Raw genomic sequence first — 22,134 nt, 5'->3', positions numbered from 1 at the left:
AATACATATTTAAGAAAAAAAAAATCTAGAAAAAGGAATGTCTCTCATAATAATTCTATTTGATTTTACTAACATTCTCATAAAAAACAAATTATGGAGACTTTTGAATTGTATAACCCCCTCCTTCAATATTTTTCAGTATACACAACTGTTAAAAGTTTAAAGATACGTTGACTTAAGAATGTTGTTTACCAACATAAACTTATATTTTAAAATTATTTTTTTAATGTGAACTTCTTACGCTTATTTATACTTTTATTTTTATTTTTTAAATATCATGTCAAGTATCTCTAAGTTCCTAATTATTATTATATCATTGGTTTTATTATATTATGGTTTCATGTGAATGTACACAGGAAAGAAATTAGATGCGATTTATAATTATGTATGAAAAATTGAGACTCGCTTTAAAATGAAATAATTTAATTTATTGGCCAACAATGTAACGCTTAATTTAGCGTGCACCCACTATATATCTTTTATTCTGGATAGAATGAAAAAATATAATAATTTTTATTTAATTATTAAATTAATTGAAAAAAAAATTATAATTTTTGTAAAATAATTTAATGCAGAAAATTATTTAAAAATATAAATTAAAAACATAAATAATCATTATAAAATTTTCTAAAAAAATTATATTAACAATATATTCTAATTATTTTTAAAAAACTAAAATTTTATTATATTGGTGTTGTTGGAGAGATTTGTAAAACACTTGCCATATTTATATATATATATATATATATATATATATATATATATATATATATATATATATATATATATATTCTTGCTTCTTCCTTTGAGCAGATCCAGGGGCCCCAAAACCAACAACATCTCCTTATTTACTTTCTGGCATTTGCTTCTGCACTCCCATGATTACTATATGTACCCTTATATTAACAGCAAAAGGATTGAAAAACCTTCTCTCGTTGCACCATGTTGCCGCCGTAACTACACTCACTGCCATCATTGTGTTTACTTTCTTCTCCGTTGTATCCGCAATTACAGTGTTCTACCAGAGAAAAGAAAAAATAATAGAATAAGCTTTTGAAATAACTTGTTTTGAAAACTTTATTCTGAAAATCCTATTTCAGAAATTGTTCTGGAAATCATATTTTCAAAATTTCAAATAGTTTGTCCCAAAAGATTTTCAAAACAAAAATCACCATTATAAAAGATAAAATAGTCATTTTAAAAATTTGTGGAGGTGTAATTAGTAATTGTGGGAATACAGGAAGCAAAAGACCTATTTTCATCAAAGTTTTAGTGATGCAAATGAGCATTTGGGCTTTCTATTGGTTGAAACAAACACAGGGTTAATTTTAGAGAGTTACTCCCTCCACCACCACACACTGCTTCCTGCACCTCCCAATTCCTCTTTTGCCCTTCAACAATATATAAACGAATGAATATACGGACGTCAATATCCGTGCACGGATATCAACATTCGTCGAAGAAGAAATGGATGTTGATATCCGTCCTTCAAACTTCTCTCCCCAAGCACAAACACTCGTTATCTTTCTTGAGGCTAGTTTTCAAGATTTTTAGACTAATTGTGTCAAGTGTAACTCTAAAGTAATTATTATAAAATTCAATAAATTTAATATATGTGATTGATTAAACTACAGTGGGAAATCATTTACTCTGTTGATTTATTCATGATTTAATGATGAATGCCTATGCAATTTTTAAACCTAGTTTTGTTTGAAGCATAAACTAGATCCACGGAACAGCAAGAATGTAGTTAGAGAAGAGAATAAAGTGTTTCCACGTCTCATTGGATAAAGAACGCTTTGCTCCTTTCGCTCTTGAAATTATAGGAATCATAGATGACTTGGAAGCGTTCTTTGTGTTGTCAATAATACCCATGCATGCAGTTTTGCTTCCTGAATTCATGTTTGCTCTTAACAAATCTCTCCAACAATACATTTTAAAGGCGAAAGCTGGTTGTGGTATATATTTATTGCATATCATTTCATAATCGTATACCCAAACAATTTCTCACCAATCCTCTTCATGACCAGCCTTTCATTTCATATCATCATCTGTAGAAAACCCTAATACCTTCAACAGATCTTGGTATCCGTTGAAGACCCATTCCTCTTGAGGTCTCCAATGCTTTCTCTCTTTCGCACACAACTTAGCAGCACATACCTCGATTTTGAAGTGTTGATGAGACCAAAAGAAGCATGAAGAGAAGCGTACTAAGAAACGAAGAGGAGGAGAAAAGGAAGAGGGGAAGAGAGAATTAAGAAAATGAAATGTGGGAGTGGGGTGTGGTGCTGCCGTGGAGTGAAAAGGTGAAAAGATTAGGGTTTGAAGAAAAAGTTAAAAAGTAAAAGGAAGAGAGAAAGAAGATGGAAAGAGAGAATTAAGAAAATGAAACGTGAAGAGTGGGAGTGAGGTGCGGCAGTGGATGAAAATGGGAAGGCATTAGGTTTTGAAGAAAAAGTATATACTTTTGTATATAGTATTAAAGAAAGTACAAGTAAAAAAAACCAAATCAACATGAATGCATTTAAGATAAACTCTACTTCATCTTAAAATATTAGTTTAATATCTTTATATTGGACTTAAATTTTGGTAATGTACACCATTAGCCTTTGCTAGCCTTTACCAATACTTTAATTTGTGTCAACTTGCCCATCTATATGCCACGTCTCTAATCTACAAATTTCTATTATGATAACAATAATTTATAACTTTTGTGTTTTGATAAAGTTTAATATGTTATTTTAATTTGAATTTAGATAATAATAATAATTATTATATATTTATCATTTTTTAAAAAATATGTATATTTTTTAATATACAAAATATCACATCGTATTTTATTATTTTTCAAAAAACATCGTGAAATATGAAATACACATGTAATATAGTATTGTGCATCATATATGTGAAGCCAAAGATAGGAATTTTTTTTGCCACAAAGCAATTGAAGGATGCAAGTAGAAGGTGTTTGTCACCTATATAAAGGAGTAAAGCCACCGTTTATGGTGTTAACCATCTCACCCACGAGTTAGACAAAGTTAAATCTTTTTTTCATTTACAGAAGTGATTTTGATCCATGCATGTGCCTATAAAGTGCAGTTTAGTGAACAATGATCAGAAGTCAGAAGTAGAATCATATTTTTACCTTCTTTGATAGTATTTAAATGGACGAGAAGTAATGGCATAACTCAGTGTTCATCGAAGTTATTCGCAAAAAAGATCAACTCCTAATAAGTTGACTGTTTGCAATAAAGATATTTCTAATGTTCAAAGCATTCCATAAATCATATTTGGTGTATCTATTTAGCTTCTTTAAACAATCATCCTACACTTGCTCCCCACATACATCGGGAAAAGGGGAGAAGGACCGAATTGGGGGTTGAAAAATCTGGAGAAAATTTGACGAAAGTGAATGATACCCCAAAGAGAATCAAGATAAGAGAAAACTGTTAAGCCACCCAATAAATAAAAACACAACCTTTTGCTCTCAAACTCTATCATTGTCCTCTTTTGTCTTCAGAACTGGGATCTGATGGTTGAACTGGATTTCTGGTATCTTTAGCAAAAACGCTACCTTGGTGTGCCCCTATGAACAGATGTTCGACAATGTCAAACAGTAACAAATTCAACAGTTCAAAAAGACCACTTTAGTTTTGGACCAACCATGATCCCCATACTGTATTGATATGCTGAATTTAGAAAGCATAGCCGAATAAGGTCAACATGAATTTGGATTCTCTACTGGGTTTTCTTGTACTGTTTATCTGTTGTGCTTTCAAAATACATTTATTGATACTGATTTTGATGTTTTAGTATTCTCCTATTGTTATGAGGTTAGAGTGTAAAAAACAACACTACTGAGAGCTATCATATGACAAAAAGAATGTAGCCAAATCATACCTGCAGGAGTAGTTACTCGATCACCAGGCCCCATGGCATGGCTAGAACTTGCAGTAATAGACAGTTTCCCATGAAGCTCCTGTGGGAAGGCTACATTATTCACTCCACCTGTTTCATTTTCTCCACTGTGCAAGTTCCCATCACTAACCATTTTTATAGCAGATTTAGGCGAGAAGGCAGTCGACCAAGATCCGCCATTTGACCCGGCCAAAGCCATTATAACATCTGCCTGCACGCATAAGTCATGATAAAACACAAAACCATATTGCTTATTTTGTATGCATACAAGTTTCAAATAAGTGGAATGACCCAACAGAGTGAAAATAATAGATAGTCTAATTAGGAGGCTGTGAAGGCCAAGCCAACCTACATGCTTTCAAAAACTTGCAAAAATATCATAGCTTGCTTACACTTAATATTCAAACCTAGCTACTATGCAAAGTGGACAGCAGACATTGGAAAACAAGTGAAACAATGAAAACAGATTTTCCAATTGTTTCTGATCAACTGCTTCATGTAGTGATTGTATTGTAGTTAATTCCGCATAGTGTGATAATGCTTGCTTGGTGATGGTTGCTGTAGTTGGCTATTTATACACTATTTACACAAGTTTTTTACACTTTAGAATAAATTACAATGACAACCCTTCAAAATTCTTCGGATTGCACACAGTACTGTTGATTTTTCACGTTTACAATAACTTTCAGCAGATATCTCTTTCAGATAAAATTATTAATGGCCATTTTACAGGTATTCGCCTCTTTTCTCCACTTAGAAATCAGAAGCCCCCACCATATTGATAGAACATTTAGTTATTATAAACTGGTTTTATAGGATTAGGATTCCAAACTCTATGAGCTGTATCGTGCCTACATTATTTGATTTTCCTTTCATGAAACATGTCATAAATGTGTACACACATCACCTAATCCCATTCAATGACAAGGTAATGATTATAAACAAACATGAAAGAATTCAATCAAATTGGGTACCGAGTCTTATGCTTTGAAGACATTCCTTATTATTTTCCTTTATTTATAGATCATTAGAAAGTCTACCTAATTTTTCTCTTTTTGTTTCTATTTATTATTTGTTGTAACTTAAATAAAGGCTATGTATTGTGTTTCTGATCAGAGTAAGAGAATACAAAACATTCAATATTAACTTCTCTCTTTTCCTCTAAACAATTTATGTACGTGAGTGTGTAAGAAAGTTAAGACTGGTGAGTGTGAAAGAAAGTTAAAAGTGCTATTATGACCAACTGATATCAAATTAGTATCAGAACTGGTTAAATTGAGCATTGCTATTGTGAGTCTAAAAGAGAGTGTGGATATACAAAAAAACACATATAGAGAAGAGAAATATATCGTGAGTGAGGAACAAGAGTTCTCATGGACATAAAAGATATATTACAAGAGAGTGAGATATGGCATTCAATTATAATATTATATGGTCAGGTCCCAAACTAGATAGGAAACTTGATTACAACTATTGGGAGTTACTGATGACTACTCATTTAAAGGCTCACAATATTTGGAGCTTTGTTTGTTGACTTGGGCTTATCAGATGAAGCAAGTGCAGAAAATCAAAAGAAGGATCAATTGGCTCTATCTCAAATCCAACAAGGAGTAGATTATTCTACTTTTGGTAAAATTGAAAATTGCAAAATTGCTAAAAATGCATGGACACCTTGAAGTTATCATGCAAAAGTGTAGAGAAGGCACAAAAACCAAAGTTGCAATATTTACATAGAGATTTGGACAAATGCTTCAACACTTTCCGAATTGGACATCTGACATTTGTCATAAGCCTGCGTTTCCTAATTTGATAAGCCTGGGTCAACAAAGCTCCACATATTGTGAGCATTTAGACGGGTAGTCATAAAAAACTCCCAATAGTTATAATCAAGGTAATGATTATAAACAAGCACAGATACTTAGATTCTTGTAAGTGAAAATGTGCATCAAGTGGGGATGTGTCTATCATTTTGAATTGAACAATCTTGTAAATTAGTTTTAAATCAAGGGTGGTGGTTGCACAACTACAAGACAAATTTTAGCAATACAATTTCTACCATTGGTTAAATTTTATTGAAAATCATAAAATTTTATACAACTAGCTTCTTACTCAATTATGTAATTTCCAATCGGTTTTGACCAACAATGCTACTCACTTACAATAACAATAACTAGTTTAAAACCAACAAATCAGTAATCAATTCAATGTTAACAATATATCTGCAAATAAAGAGAGATTTATATAAAAAAAATAAGCATAAAAGGCATATTTGCTCAATTGAATTAATCTATAATATAAGAGACAAAAATGATGCAAACCAATAGTAAACGCAAACAAATTTTGGAACACAAAATAATCAATGACATCCCAGACTTGCATCCACTTGCTCCTAATATATCATTTTAGGTCAAAGAGCATATTGTTATGAACTATATATTCCAAACTTTTAAGCTATTATGTGGAAGCTCATGAATGGTTTCATATTGTTCTCCAAATAGTGAATTGTTAGTGACGCTACTAGAGAAGGTTGTTTCATTCTAGGCGTCCAGACCTATGAGCCGAGTAAAAATATTCACAATATCTCCATATTAATTAGGAGAAAATATCTTTAGAATCTTTCTATTCATTTTAACATATTTTCATTTTCTTATTGATAAGAGTTTGAACTTGACTGTTATAAACAAAAGTGATGAGAATGTAATCGGTGTGATTGTTATTAATAAAATAATTTTGCATTTCATTGCATAGTTGAAGTAGGCATCAGAGGCCAAGGTTTATTGGTGACTGGTTCAAACAAGTAAAATACAAAGTGGGGTGATAGATCCTAGATATCCAGATTCCCTGTATCAATAGTCTTTCTAATAAAAATTTTAAACAGATGTATCCAATTGTGGTGGTACAAGTAAGACCCACAAACTTATAACCTTAAGATTTCAAGTTGAAGGTGATATCAAGTTCTAGTGTTGTTGGTTCATGGCCCATTGGCAAAGATCCCTTTACTGTTTTCTGCTCTTGGATTGCCCAACAAGTGATATCAAAGCTCCAAATCTTGGAAAGCTTGTTTCTACTGACACATAAATAGTCATCATCACCGTTGTTAACGTCAATGGTAAGCCAGAAAGATGCGCCCCACTTCGACGATCGCAACATTTGCAATTATGTCGTATATAGAGTTGCAACACATTGTCACGTGCTACCATCATTATCGGCACATTGAGCCCACACACCTAACTCGGGCAAAACCCACTCACCACCACAACACACAGAATCTCATGAGCCCATTCCAAGAGGTGTTGATGTCTCATGTGGTTGTGATTTGAGTAAATGAGTTTTTTGGTTCTTTTGCCAAACAGGTTCTCCTTGTTATATCTTTATTTTGTAATTTTCTTTTTAGTGTATGGTATGAAAGCTTATAAGGACGACTTAGTCATTTGAGAATTATGATTGAATAAATGAGTAAGTTCTCTAGATTGTATACCATGTCCATGAAAGGTAAGAGTACATTCAATAATGTTCTACTGTGTCTCAAAGTGTTTGGATTCTTGATTCAGCAACAATTGATCACGTGACTCCATTTTCTATCTAGTCACATGACTCCATTTTCTATATTCTTATATTCGTATTTCAAAATGACTAGAGAACAACTCATTACAGTAGCAAATGGTGATAGCATACCCATATACTAATTTGGGAATATAACTTTTAATCATCTATTGTATTAAAGAATGTTTTATTTGTCCAACAACAGGCCAATAACCTTATTTCTGTACAAAAACTCACAAATGTTGACTAACTTTTTTTCTCTTCTTATTGTTACAAATGAACCCATTAGAAGGGAAAACATGATAAATTCACAAAACATGGATGGAAGCTCAGGGTTGTTGGAGATATCAAATAGATGAAAATTTCTCAAATAGACCTTCAACAGAATGGTCATCGGCAGACTTTTCCTAGCAATCAAATGTGTAGCAACTGCCAAGAACTAAGACTTTTCCAAATTCATCAATATACTATGCTTAACTAACATGGATTTATTAAATAGGAACATTAGTTGCAGTGAATGGATATCTTCCAGAAGACAAAGCAGTAATCTATATTTATTATAGTAAATAGACTCAAAATAAATCCATAGTTTTCAATCCAGGAAAGTGGGCAGAGCATCTTAGCCAGATTATTGGCTCAGCAGTGTTATTGGTTGGTATCAAGTCTTATCAAGCAGCAATTATAGGTTCAAAACAAAAACTAGATAGTGCAGTGACTAGTTAAAATAAATTGTAGAAACTACAGTACAAGTGTGGTATGGAAATCAACTCTTAATATCAAAACATGTTTTTCAGATAAACCAGAATGATAGTAAAAGTTCGAATGAGCACTTAAAATTGACTGCCATATGGCTTTGAAGAAAATGTGGTCTCCATAAGTGATTGTCAAATCATCCCAAAAGCTTAAACTATTTAGTTAAGACAGATGAATGGTTTATATCACATGTCTAACACGTACACCCCCACAAAAGAGCCCTTTGAGCTAGCATTATGCACAAACCGAACCACTAAAATTTTGGAGGCCCTAGTATCACATCATGAGCAAAAAATCCCAAAAGGTTAAGCTATTAGGCGAAATCATGCAAATAGTTTTATACATACCCCTGTAATAATCACAGATTAAATTTTTGGGCAAAAATTTTAGGGCAACATACAAATCTGACAAGCAAACGAGTTTTGACAGAGGAATCAAAGTAGGTAATTATAAACTTGAACTTTGGAAACAAACATTGGAAACAGAGTATATGATTTTTGCAATAAACAAGAAGAAAATGACAGAGATAAAAGTTGGAAATGAGTAAATTAAAGCATTTGGTGATTGAAACATAAAAGGGATAGAGGGGGTCCAAACAAGGACATTGGAGGAAATCATAAAAAACATGAGTCATGTGAAAAGAGATCATATGGTGAATAATATTCTTAAGAACTTGACTTTTAACTGAGATCAATGGTATATATATCGTCTAATCCCTGTGATTTCATCTTAATTAAGACTACTGTCATTGTTGTTACTACACTAAATGCAACATACAAATATGACATGCTAACAATCAGAGGTCAGACCTTATGAGGATGGACATCATCAAAAACATGAGCTTGGCCTCCATAAAAAATAGTCATCTGACGGCTGGCAGAAGTTAGGGTGGGTTGACTGCTGTCAATACCAAATGCATAAAGTCAAGGAACTTCTCCCTTTTCAAATGTAAATGGAGAAAAAAACAAAAGAACCAAGGGGAATTCAGCAACTGTATCTACAAGAAAGATTTACCTTGGAGGCGTGGATGATTCTATGATATTACTTCCAGGCTTTGCCCTGCTGCCACCAAGCATCACAGCAGAAGAAGTTTTCTCAGCACCCATAGCAGCAACATTTATAGAACTTAAAATTCCAGGGCCCTTGATTCCAGTTCTAGATCCTTCATCAGCAGCAGACTGAGAAATGAAGGAAGGGCCAGCATTGGTATCCCTGATCTTGCTTGAGGCCATTTGGTGGACAAAAGGTGCCAATTGCCCTCCACGGGGTGGATACTGCATGGAAGGGCCAACATTCATGAGAATAGATCGTTCCCACTTATTGGCATCAATCTTAGTGCTGGTGGGAGGCTGAAATATCTGAGAAGAAGATTGTTTCATTGACTGCATACCAAGTAACATTTCCTCGTCATTAGGCCTTCTAGACCTATCTCCAGCTGCATGCCGGAGAACCTGTGCAAAATCAGAACTCAAGATGTAAAGCAAAGAAGACAAAAGCAGAAGTATTTCAATTCATTTTTGAAGATTAAGCAAATTGGGAAAGAATAATTAAGCAATAAATAAAATCAACCTTCATCAAATGTGAGTTTTGATATGAATCAGGGACCATTTGGAAGGCATCTCTGGAGGAACCAGTAAAAGCGGAATCAGAATTACTTCTCTTGCTTCCCACTAATCTGTTACTGATCTCAGCACCAGAAAGATCACTCCTCGGGCCATAGAAAGGAACTCCCTCAAGATGGTTTCCTACCTGTTTCTCTACCAAATTGATGAGACGAAAAACATTACGTTCATAGAAACGAAAACCCTCAAAAGATAATAGAAATTTCCATAAATAATTTGCATTTTCAACAACAATTCAAAAAAATGAGTCAGAATGTCCATTTATAGATGAAAAGGCCAATAAAAGAAAAGAAAATGAAACAACACAATCACAATAATTGTGATAAATACCTAAAACCCCGTATCATCATTATGGCCCCAATGCACAAATGTTGACAGAACATTACACTTTTCTACTGAAAACATCAGAAATTTTCAGCACGAATTCAACCCTCCCACTTAGTACACCAAATTATACTCCAGAAGAGAGAATAAAATAGCCAAATCAAACACCGCACTGAAACCCCTGACATTAGAGTATATATTCACATACCAGGAAAAACAAACCAAACACACTAGCTAGTAAAAAGTCAAAAAACATTAGAGAGTGAAGAAAAAAAAAAGCACAAAGCAAAGGGAAAAAACTATGAAAAACCATGTGAAGTTAAACTAACCCAGTACTGATCTCACTAAACTAATCCATCAGAAAAGTACCCCCACCAAAAGAAAAAAGATGGTAGAAAACATCAGTGAAAGATGAGATTCAATGCTAACGAAAGCAAGCTCTTGTAGGCAAAGGGTAATGCCCTGAGTACGGCCCTCAATTTTTTTTTATTTTTTTAAAAAATTTCACCTTTGATTACAAAAGCCGAAAAGTGAAACCACAAAATAGCACTCACCAGAAGCGATGTCGGAGGTGGCTGAGAAAGGGCCACGCCCACCAGCGGAGGAGGCGGAGGCAGACGGTTCCGACAACCTTACATCGGTGGTTTTTGGAGAATCAGCTGCGGGCTTCATGCCCAGAAAGTCATGAAGGACCAAAGTCTGGTTGACAGTGTTGCTGGTGTTGCCATTGTGAGGCTGAGCCATTCTCAGCAGCACAGCCATGACATACCCATCTCACCAACACAGAGAGTGAGTGAGTGAGTGAATAGGTGGGAAGAAGAAGAAGACCAAGAAGAAGAAAAAGAAGCAAAAGCACGATCTCTTAAAAAAGAAAGATAAAAGACAGAGATGGAGAGAGAATCAGTCATTTTCCGAGAGAGAGAGAGAAAAAAAAAAAAAGCAAAAGGTTCTTTCTTTGTTCGCAAATGTTGTTGGGCTAATGTATTCTGTTCATTTTAATGGGCGCATGTCTGTCTCTGTTATGCTGTCCTTGGTTGTGTTGTGAGTGTGTGTGTGTGAGTGGGTATATATGTAATGATAAACTTGTTGTGACTTTTGTCAGATTTTGTTCTTCCCTTCTCACATTGGAGAGCCAAATAATTGAGCTAACTAATAATCATGCTCCAATTGGAGAAAAGATGCATCTTTTTAGAATGTGATGTGATTACATTCTCTTTCCTTCTTAAATCTAACTGCACTTCTTATCTACTTCAATCACCATTCTACACTTTCTTCCCTGTTTCTAAATACTCACAATTTCACTTTTTTTCCTCTTTTTCCTTTTTTCATCAACTGGAGATTTCAAAAATCCAATTCCTCCTCATGTCAAATTACACAAATTTAAACAACTTAATTATTGCATTTTAATTACAAAAAAAATATATGTATAATTTGTTTCATTTTATCCTAATTCATACTTAAATTTAATATTATGTGAATTCCCTCTTAATTAAACAGTGAACTTGATCCTTATGAAGTTGAAGTTAAAATACTAATATAAAGTCTAATAATTTATTGCTTAAAAATCATTCTTTTACTTATTCTATCTTTACTAAAAAACACTAAACATTAGAAATAAACAAACTGGAATTAGCAAACAAAATAAAAATTGTTTTACTGTTTAATGATTTCTCCTATTTTCAAACTAATAATTTTTTTATAATGTTTTGATATCTGAGAAAATCAATTAGATTAAAAAAATGATTGTTAATGTTTAAAATAAATAAGTAGTTAATTTTTTATCCATTAACAGTTCGGTTTTATTTAAAAAAAGGATTTTTTTTTTTTTTATGTATAACTTAGAATAGTTGTCTTGAACAAAATACTTTTAACTCTCACTGGGATCTTTACTTTAACGAGTTTTTCAATTTATTAATCTCTTGTTTCTTTTAATTTGTTATTTTAATTATTTTAACTCTAATTTGTTATTTTAATTATTTTAACTCTAATTTGAATTTCAATACGTTTTAAAAAAATTATCAATAATTTAAAATAGAATTATGCGTTATATAATTATGTATCATAAATCTAATAGAACTTAAATGTTTTAAAACATTTATTACAAATTTTAATTGGAATATGATTTTTATATTTGAAAATTGATTTAATATAAATTTTAATTGTATAAAAGAAATATTTATTCTACGTTATGCGTCTCTGAAACTATTAATTAATAAAAATTATATAGTTTTTAGAATCAGTTGTGATGAAATACAAATTCAAAGGACATATATTTACAAATATTAAAATTTTAAAAATAGATAAAATTAAAACTTGTAGTCTCAGAATAAATAATTTTTAATGAAAAGTTAATACAAATTTAATTTTAAAATATGCTTTTTATAATAGAAATTAAAATTAATTTAAAAGCCTACTCGTTTTTTAATAAAAAAATGTTATCAACAGGTTGTTTTGCAACTGAGAAATTTAATATTATGAAATAGTTTTTATTGAATGTTCATACCTTGTTTAAAAAAAAGGTATCATGAACAAGTCTTTTTTAAATATAAATAATTACTCTTTAGCGTTTTAGTTCTTGCTTCGTTTTCTCCTTCGTTAAGAAAAAAAATGGTAATTTTAAGTTAACTTGGGTGTGTTTATTTTTTTTAAAAAATTATTTTAAAAAAATGAATAAATTTCATTTTTTAATCTCTGCGTCTAATCTCGTTATTTTAAAATAAATATTTTTTTTTTCTTTTTAATAAAAAACATTCTAATTTTTGTCTTTTTGATAAAAACATTATTTTATTTTTAAATAAATAATTGTTTTTTTTAGAAATACTTAGCTTAATTTGAGCTAGCCGGCATAGCATTGTTATTTTAAACAACACAAAAAATAAACTATACAAAAAGTATTATGGATAAGTAAATTTATATAAATTAGCTTATATTAAGCATTCCTTAAAATCAATTATTTACTAACACAAACAAGTTTTATTTTATGAGAAAATTATTTTACTTTTTGTTATTTTCATTTGCAAGAAATACTCATAGGAAAACAAAAATCACCAATAAAGATGATTTTTTAAAAAAGGAATGAGAATTTGCATAGGCATTGGAGTGAGTGCCTAACAATTAGTGTAGACTATATATAGAAAGGAATATATATTATTATAGCATAGTTCGCAATCAATAATAATAATAGCTATTTAATATATTTGACAAATTATTGGAAAGTGTCACTATAAACTCAACATTTCTATACGTGACATCACTAATAATAATGAGACCATGATACCAGCCACTTGTCCTCCTTCTACACAACTCCATTAATATATATCTAATCTATATATATTATAAAATAAAAACTACTTGAAATAAGGTATGACAAATAATAGGTAAAAAAATTTAAGTTTTATTCTATCTTTTCTTTTCTTTTATTTTCTTCTAAAGTCGAGATAACAACCGGTCAAACTTACCTTGAAATTTGTTTCCTATTTTTTTTTTCCTTTTACTTTTACAAACATAAATTTGAAACTTTTGGCTGTCCTAGTAAAATATGAAATACATATTGACATAATTAACAACACATTTATTTTTAGTTTATTCACACAATATTATTATTAATGAGATATCAGTCTAACTGATAAAAGAAACTAACATTGTTATCTTTAATTTAAGACTTTAAGTTAATAGATTTATGATATTAAGACTCACTTTTGAATTCATAATACAAGCCTTCAATCAATGTAAATTATTTTTTTAACCACTATTTCATTCTCTCGGAGAATAAATGTTAACTTTTTTAATTTATTTTTTACTTTCATACAATGTAAAAAATGCTTTAAATGTTAAAAAGAAATGTTTATTTAAATTATCATTTGACACCATCTTTACTAAAGGTTTATTTTAATTAATAATTGAAATAAAAGATAATTTCAATATATTTTATTTCTTTAATTGAAACGACTTTATAGATAAAACTATTACAATTCTAATAATATTATTGTAATACTTTTAAAAAACAATTAGGTTAAATATATTTTTACTTCTTAAATAATGGGAAATTATATTTTACATATGTTCAAAACTTTAATACTGCTTTTCCAATTATAAAAAAAAATATAATATTTTTCATCAAACAACGCATAACTATTTATTAATAAAATTTAAAAATGAAAATAATATAAAATTTAAGACAAAAATAAATCCAATTTTACAAAAAAAAAAAGAATTAAAAGCATATTTGCTTAAAATAATTTTAGTAAATTTACAGAGGATAATAACAAAGTTTGTACTTGGCACTACTACAAATTGAACAGATAGATAGACTAGAAAAAGTAGCAGTGAAAGAATATGGCAGTATACATTAAGAAAAATGATTATTTGATACACTTAAATATTTTACATTCATTTAATACTATATTTTCTTTTTTTCGAAAAGATACAAAAACTTACACTTTTATAATCATTTTATTCTTGTACTCTGTGTCAAATGAATGTAAAAGTATGTTATAGCACTACTGTTCATACATTAAATAAAAAACAAAGATAAGATACTTTTGGGCAGAATGGTATTAAAAGGAAATCTGATACATCTCAAACATGTGGAAGGAAAGACAAAATTATAAGACATAAGCAATAGTATAAGACAAGATGTTGAGAAAAACCAAACAGGTCAAATTCTAAAAATATTATTTATCGTTCATTCCCATTATCAATAATAAATATATGCAGGACCAAAATGAAATATCTGAGTTTAAAAAAGCTTAGGAAAAAGAGTTGTATGGCCCTTGCATGAATAAATATGATTGTTACTTTTACCAGCAATACTGGTTTACATAATCGAGGGATATGATTCTTACTTTTGCTTACAGAAAATATTTTATTCTGCTGCCATGGATTCAAATTTTCAATTATTGCTCCTTGTTGCTACCTAACACATTTTGTGGTGAACCCTTTTTTTCACTCTAGCAATTTCTATGGGTCCTTACAGTTCAGCAAATTAATGAATCAAACTTTCTGAACTATTTAAATCTTGTTTCACCTATCTTACGTTTGCAAAGTGTTACATTAGGGACAAACGACATCAAGTTGAAAACTTTTGGTCATGTCCTTCGTTTCTTTAACTCAGCATGCGTGCATTCTCAGGAAACTGATGTCCTCTCGGGAAAATTTCATGTTAGAGAAATTTTAGGTATGTTTGTTTTAGTATATGTCACTCTTTTAGTCAATGAGATTTGTCTAGTATAAGAGACTAACCGTTCAATATTAACTACTTAATGTTATTTTTAACTTTAAGTTTTTTTATAACTTGTTTAAATTACTCTGATATCAAAATCAGTTTTACATTTAACAAACATTTTAAATTTATATTTATAGATTTTAAAATAAGTTTTTATTAATAATAATTTAATTATAACTCAACTGTTAACAATCATACTATATTTTTAAGTTATTTAATATTAAAATTTAATTACCTTGACTATTCACCGATTAATCCGACTCCTTATCGTTCAGTTTTAGTGATGTTTTATTTATACGTCTCATTGATCAGTGATTATTTTGTTTATGGTAAACCGACAATCATGCAATACAGTAATGTTAAATTATATGTGTGAAAATACATTTGCAAGTCACACGGATTTGCAATAATTTTGAGACGAAAATTTATCACGGTATCTGAACATAAAGATAAAATATGAAAATATATACCGTACAAATACGAGTAAAACCAAAATACACTTGGTATATGTAAAGTAAGCTTTGCTCGGTTTATATATGATAAATTGAATTTTATCTTTGATTGACGTAAAAATCACACCATAAAATTATATACGCCAACCAAATGAACAACAACATAAATCCAACAGATTGGCAATATAAAACTATGTTTTATGATGATGCTTGCAATATTTCTCCTTCAAGACATTTATATCTTCAATAAACTCATTTCTAATAATTCCTGCGAAATTGGGGGTTATTTAAGGTATTGAAAACTTCATTACACAGGTTTATATCCATATTCAGTAATAGCAGTTATTCTAAGACATCATCATTTGAATTATATGTGGTAAAAAAAGGCCGGTTAACTTTTAAAATTGATATTGGCTTATTTTATTTTTAGTAATTGTTTTGGGTATGAGGTCGAGTCACTTTCAATATCTGCACAATTTTTTCGATGAAGTCATCCGATGACCAACTCAAGTCTTTGTCTTCACTTCACCATTCGGAGGTGTACCTGCCAAATGTTCTTCGATGTTAAAGTCAGTAAGTTGTTGATTCGGTAGCCCAATGTAACAGTATTAAATGCACAGTAAAATGCGACCACCTACCACTTATATTTGACTTGTATTTATAGTTTTCGATATGGGTTCGAGATTAATGAGATCTTAATCAATGCTAAATCTCGGCCTAATACCCTTAAGTACTAATTACCTTAATCTTCGTAGGAGGCCGGACGTCTTGCTTACAACCGTCCGGTACTGCTTCAGCCCAATTGTCTTAGTGCGTTTACTGTTTGCTGAAGGTATCCTGTCTTGACTTGACAATTGGTATATTCGTGTGACCGTCCGTCTATTATGGTACACATTATTGACTCAAGCCGGGCATATTTAATTATAGGGTGATGTCATGGTCGGTCGGCCCTCACGGTACAGTAATAAATATTTGATTTTTTTGTGTGCATTGAAAACACTTTCCTGAAAATATATATATATATATATATATATATATATATATATATTCAGGAGATAGGAGTAAGTATTACGTACGTTTTCCAAGAACTGAGAACAACTGCTCATAATACCATACGTGACTCTCATCTCTCATCCATTATTGTTCTATATATAAAAGATAAATTGGTTAAATATTATAGTTACCATTACATCTCTTAAGATGTTTTGTGGCTAATCTAGTTAAATTCAATTTATAATCTACTATTAAAAGTAAAAAACTCAGAAGTTTACCCCCAAACCATCAAACAAACAAAAAATGAGTGGTATAGGAAGGTAAGCTTTGGCATTGATGGTTAACATTAATTAATGAAATTAGCACAAAATAAAAAGGTGAGATTATTCACTTAAATATTTTGGAATGAGTTAGACCGTGAAATTTCTTGCGTTTTCTTAATAATTAAAAAACAATCAGAAATGATGAACCCCAGTTGAATTTTTTATGAAGGTTGAAATTCTAATTGATTATTAAGATAAATATGGCTATTGAAACATGTGCATACGTTGTGGTGTTGCTTAGCCCACTAAAGAAAACCCCATTTGATTGATTTTCGATCATTTGTTGAAATTTGATCCAATCTCAAGTCAAACCATCAATTAATATCCAATAAATATATATTGTTATGATATACACGATTTAAAAGTTGAGATCAATGAGAATGTAAATATATATTATTTTCTGATAAAAATTGAAAATCTCAAATCATATATACTGTTTAAACTTCTTATACATACATAATTTTATGCAAGATAGTGATGAACTGTGGCGTAGCTTCAACAACAAAATCGATGCAAGGACGGTGACATTCAGCGATGAAGGGAGTTGCAATGGAGGTTGCGCTTTAGTTTATAAAGAAAGAAGGAAGAAAAAAATTGTACAAATGAAATGGGGTCATCTCTGTATCCTTTGTGAAATTTAACCTTAAAATAAACTTTAGGCTAAAAACATGTAGGAATAAAATATCATTAAATAGGCTAAAAAAAATTCTTAAATAAGAATATTTAAAAGAAGTGATATTTTATTTATATTTTGAAGAAGAAATTAACACACTCTCGAGGTTGCTCTGAATGATGGAAGGAATGATTGTATATCCATTACTTCCTTTCTCCCTTTGTTTATGTTTATTAAGAGAGCAAGATTGCTTGTTAGGAAGGAGAGTCTTTCTACGTACAAGTTCACAAAACCTTCTTCATCTTCCCAAGGAAAGATTATTCCCTTCTCTTCCTCTTTACTTTCCTTACACTCATAGGTTAATATAAAATATAACGAATTCTATAACAAGTTTCCCTAACCCTACTTTCATTTATCCCAACATAGAAAATAACTTATTTTCTTACGCTCAGTGCCAGAAAAGGGCTCAAACTTAATGAGTACTATAGATTTACTTTCAAAACTTTTCAAAGTTCCAAGATTTCTAATATAAGAGACTTTCAATGTCTGCAATGATTTTACTAAGTTCCAGTATGAATATTTATGTAATCTTCAAAGCAAAAAAGAGAAGCAACACAAAAAAGATGTCCCCTCACCGGAACCCAAAGCAAAGCATCTCATCAAGTTTACTTCATCATAGACTCAACTAACCAACCATTATCCATTTGACTACTTTTTCTATCACATCTAAGAAGCAATGAAGCAAACCCCTCTTGTGGTGGCTTCAATACTCAATGGAACTTTGCTTCTCGTTGCATTCGCTCTTATCCAAGGTAATCCCATCACGTTAATTCATCAATTTTCCATTCCCTTATTTCAACTTTTTTCTCATTCTTCATCTCATCTTTAACCACCTCACAGAAGCACATGCAACTGCAAAAATCGGTGTTAATTATGGAACAGTCGCAAACAACCTTCCTCCACCTTCTGAGGTAGCAAAATTCCTCTCCAAATCCACCACAATCAACAGGGTCAGAATCTTCGACGCCAACCATGAAATTCTACACGCTTTTGCCAACACCGGCATAGAGGTAACCATAACTGTCCCCAACGACCAAATCCCCCAAATAACTAACTTAACCTTCGCACAGCAATGGCTCAAAACCAACGTCCAACCGTTCCTCCCCGCCACCAAACTAATCCGAATCCTCGTCGGCAACGAAGTGCTCTCCACCGCCAACAAACTCCTCATCAGCAACCTCGTACCCGCCATGCAAACCCTTCACGTGGCCCTCGTCACAGCGTCGTTGGACAACAACGTTAAAGTCTCAACTCCACACTCTTTGGGCATTTTGTCAAACTCAAGCCCTCCCTCATCGGCCAAGTTCAGACAAGGCTACGACATGCACATTATCAAACCCATGCTTAGTTTTCTCAAAGATTCCGATGCACCCTTCATGGTTAACCCTTACCCTTTTTTCGGATCCTCTGCCACCAACCTTGATTATGCACTCTTTCGGACCAATTCGGGTGTATTCGACGACAACACCAATCTCCGATACACCAACATGCTGGACGCGCAACTCGATGCTGTTTATTCTGCCCTGAAGGTTTTGGGTTTTGAGGACGTTGAGATTGTCATTGCCGAAACGGGCTGGCCCTCCCTTGGTGATCCGGCCCAAACTGGTGTTGACCCGAAGATTGCTTCTGAGTACAATGGAAATCTCATACGACACGTCAATTCTGGAGTTGGAACACCACTCATGCCTAACAGGACTTTCGATACCTATATTTTTGCTTTATTTGATGAAAATTTAAAGCCCGGCCCAACTTGTGAGAGGAATTTTGGGCTCTTCTGGCCCAATATGACTCTAGTTTATGATATCCCAATAATGAGGAGCTATGCAGCTGTAGTTGGTGATAGACATTATTATAAAGTTTTTTTCTCATTCATGATCGTGTTCAACTTCATTTGTACATCATGGGTTTAAATTTGGTAATTGCTTTTTTGCCCTTTCGATTCTTGTTTCCCAATTTTCTTTTTAAATATTATTTCCGTTTCTCTAAAATTCTCAAAGCTTGATTTCAGTTTTTGTAGAACCTGTGATATTCAGAAATGTTGCTGAAACGACACCCAACCCTCAAGCTTTCGGATTTCAAAACTGTGGCAACTGAAGTGGTTGATCTTTCTGAGGTGATTTCTTTTACTTTCATAAGTGTATATCTTTTACTATTATCCTTGTCTTTCTAATCGATAATTCAAACGCCTTTCTTTATGATTCAGACTTCCTCACATACCCAAATGAGATTATACACTTTTTTTCATGATTTTAGATATATGGAGTCATTTGTAACAATGGTATGATAGTATCTTGGGAAGAATCTGTAAATTCATAGAGTTAGGATTCCAAGTGATTAAGTGTTACTTTAGTTTTTTTCTTCTCCTGCAGAACTGATTTAGATTATAATTTGCACAGTATTTCGTATAAATGTTAAAGCCTGAAGGATAATTTTTATCACAGGTTTGCTTGTTGTTGATGAGATTATGATATCCCTTTGGAATGATTGGTTGAATCCTTTGGACATAAAAGTCAAAACCAAAACTCTTCATTATGGGAAGACAAATTGGATTCACCAGTCTAAACCAGCAAACAAGCTGTGTTCTCAGCAGAGGCATGTTGAAATGCATATCTTTAAAAAATTGTACTGTTCAAGATTTAAGAGTAGAGAGGTTTTAAACAAAGTTTTACTGGTTTCTCTACTTTTTTTCTTGGAGAATGAAGAACATATTATGTTACATAGATAGCAATGAAGTATTCATTACTGATTAACATTGTAAAATCTTGTTTAACATACTATTTCTTAGTGTTGAAGTGTCTGTTTAGTTATCATTGGATTTTGTATTTTCTTTTAGTTAGTTTTCCTTCCCTCTTTTTGTTAGCCATCTCATAGCATCAATGTGCTATTGAGTATATAATGTATTTCTTGATGAAATTCGATGATTCTTTTATATAAATTCAAAATATTCGATCTTCTACCTTTAATTGATTATGTGTTTTCTTTGGTTCCTCTAATGAAAAAGCAGTGAGAAATTAGTCTTACTATAACTCAAACTCTTTCCATAAATTCTGATTTTTATGGTTAAATCTTCTAACAAATTTCTCCTGTGGAAGACAGTAAAACAAGAAAAGAAAAAGAGCTAAAATGTTGACTCGTGCTATATATTATTTAGTCATGAAAATAAAATATTATTAACTCAAGTAACTTTTGACATGTATAAAAAAATATAATTTTTTTATTCAGTTATTATTAAAATAATTTTATGTAAATTATATTTTTTTCACAATATTTTATTTTATAATATAGTTTTAATTATCAAATTTTTTTATCTTACATAAATCAACATTTAAGTTGTATAAAAGATATATACCCAGATAACATTTGACTAAAAGGAAAACTTTAGCTAAAAATATTTGACAAACATCTTTGAGTTCTTTTAGCTTTAACTTAAAAGTTAATTTTAGAAGAAAAATAAACTGGTCAAACACAAGTCTATGAGTTTTTCTCAAACAATAACAAAATAAATAAAAAGTAGTACAAAAGTATGCTATTTTCTAATTTTTTTAATTGTTATCATATATCTTTAACAATTTTTAATTTTTTAATTAATATTCTAAAAATGTTTTAGCAGCACTTTGTAATAATTATTGACCACTTAAATTTAAGTCCTGACAATTTAAGATTTTCTGATAAAGATTTTTAAGTAGGAATGGAAAAATAACTTTTGTTATGTAAATTCACAAGTTAACTTGTCAAAATTTGAGGGAATAGATGTTTTCAGTTTATCATTGCTTTGATTAGTCCTGCTTAACTTGTTAAACTAACGTATTAAATAGGAACTAAAAGCGAACTGATATACAAATTCACGTTTTTTAATTAAAAAAGTAAAATATTTTTATTATATTATTTAAAAGATATAAATAAGTAATATTATTATATTCTAAATAAATAATTATTATAAATTAAACTTAAATTATTATTTATAATTAAAAAATATATATATATAAAAATAAATATTATTTTTATTTATCTTATTGGATACATTAATTAATTAATTAGAAATTTATTATGACTGTTTTGTTATGACATTAGGCATCCCTTTGTGCAAGAGATAATAAAGACTTGGGTGATATTACATTCTCGTCCTCTTAATCTTAATTTAAAATTATCTGAATCTTATAGTACCTAATTAGTAACAAGGTTTTTTTAACTTGTTTTTAACTGTTAAATTTGGGTTATTTTATTTTGTATTGAATGGTATAATTTTGGATTCATACTTTGTGATAGCTTTTTTTATTGCCATAATCTCTTTTGTGATAAAAAAATTTAA

At 30.9% G+C, this 22,134-nt stretch overlaps 2 protein-coding genes across 4 annotated transcripts; one reads left to right on the top strand and one right to left on the bottom strand.

The window, feature by feature from the left end:
* Nucleotides 1-3,255: 3,255 nt before the first annotated feature.
* On the bottom strand, nt 3,256-11,203 carry LOC108331937 (protein TIFY 8). 2 transcript variants are annotated; one of them, XM_017566966.2, is made up of 6 exons: nt 10,715-11,203; nt 9,784-9,971; nt 9,229-9,665; nt 9,024-9,114; nt 3,901-4,129; nt 3,256-3,586 (listed from the first exon to the last, which is right to left on the bottom strand). In XM_017566966.2, the coding sequence occupies exons 1-6, from the start codon at nt 10,920-10,922 to the stop codon at nt 3,498-3,500; spliced, it is 1,242 nt and encodes a 413-aa protein (XP_017422455.1). In that variant the 5' UTR covers nt 10,923-11,203; the 3' UTR covers nt 3,256-3,497. The 2 variants fall into 2 exon arrangements, with proteins under 2 accessions (XP_017422455.1, XP_017422456.1); XM_017566967.2 differs by having other exon boundaries at nt 9,024-9,111; nt 10,715-11,202.
* A 7,187-nt stretch (nt 11,204-18,390) lies between these two features.
* Nucleotides 18,391-20,769, top strand: LOC108331252 (glucan endo-1,3-beta-glucosidase). Of its 2 annotated transcripts, none has more exons than XM_052877105.1 (4): nt 18,391-18,577; nt 18,666-19,740; nt 19,843-19,938; nt 20,267-20,769. In XM_052877105.1, the coding sequence occupies exons 1-2, from the start codon at nt 18,502-18,504 to the stop codon at nt 19,733-19,735; spliced, it is 1,146 nt and encodes a 381-aa protein (XP_052733065.1). In that variant the 5' UTR covers nt 18,391-18,501; the 3' UTR covers nt 19,736-19,740; nt 19,843-19,938; nt 20,267-20,769. The 2 variants fall into 2 exon arrangements, with proteins under 2 accessions (XP_052733065.1, XP_017421385.1); XM_017565896.2 differs by having other exon boundaries at nt 19,834-19,938.
* Nucleotides 20,770-22,134: the final 1,365 nt, after the last annotated feature.

Source organism: Vigna angularis, chromosome 4 (assembly GCF_016808095.1).
Source record: "Vigna angularis cultivar LongXiaoDou No.4 chromosome 4, ASM1680809v1, whole genome shotgun sequence".
NCBI lineage: Eukaryota > Viridiplantae > Streptophyta > Magnoliopsida > Fabales > Fabaceae > Vigna > Vigna angularis.
This window is presented reverse-complemented; position numbering and strand designations above follow the sequence as displayed.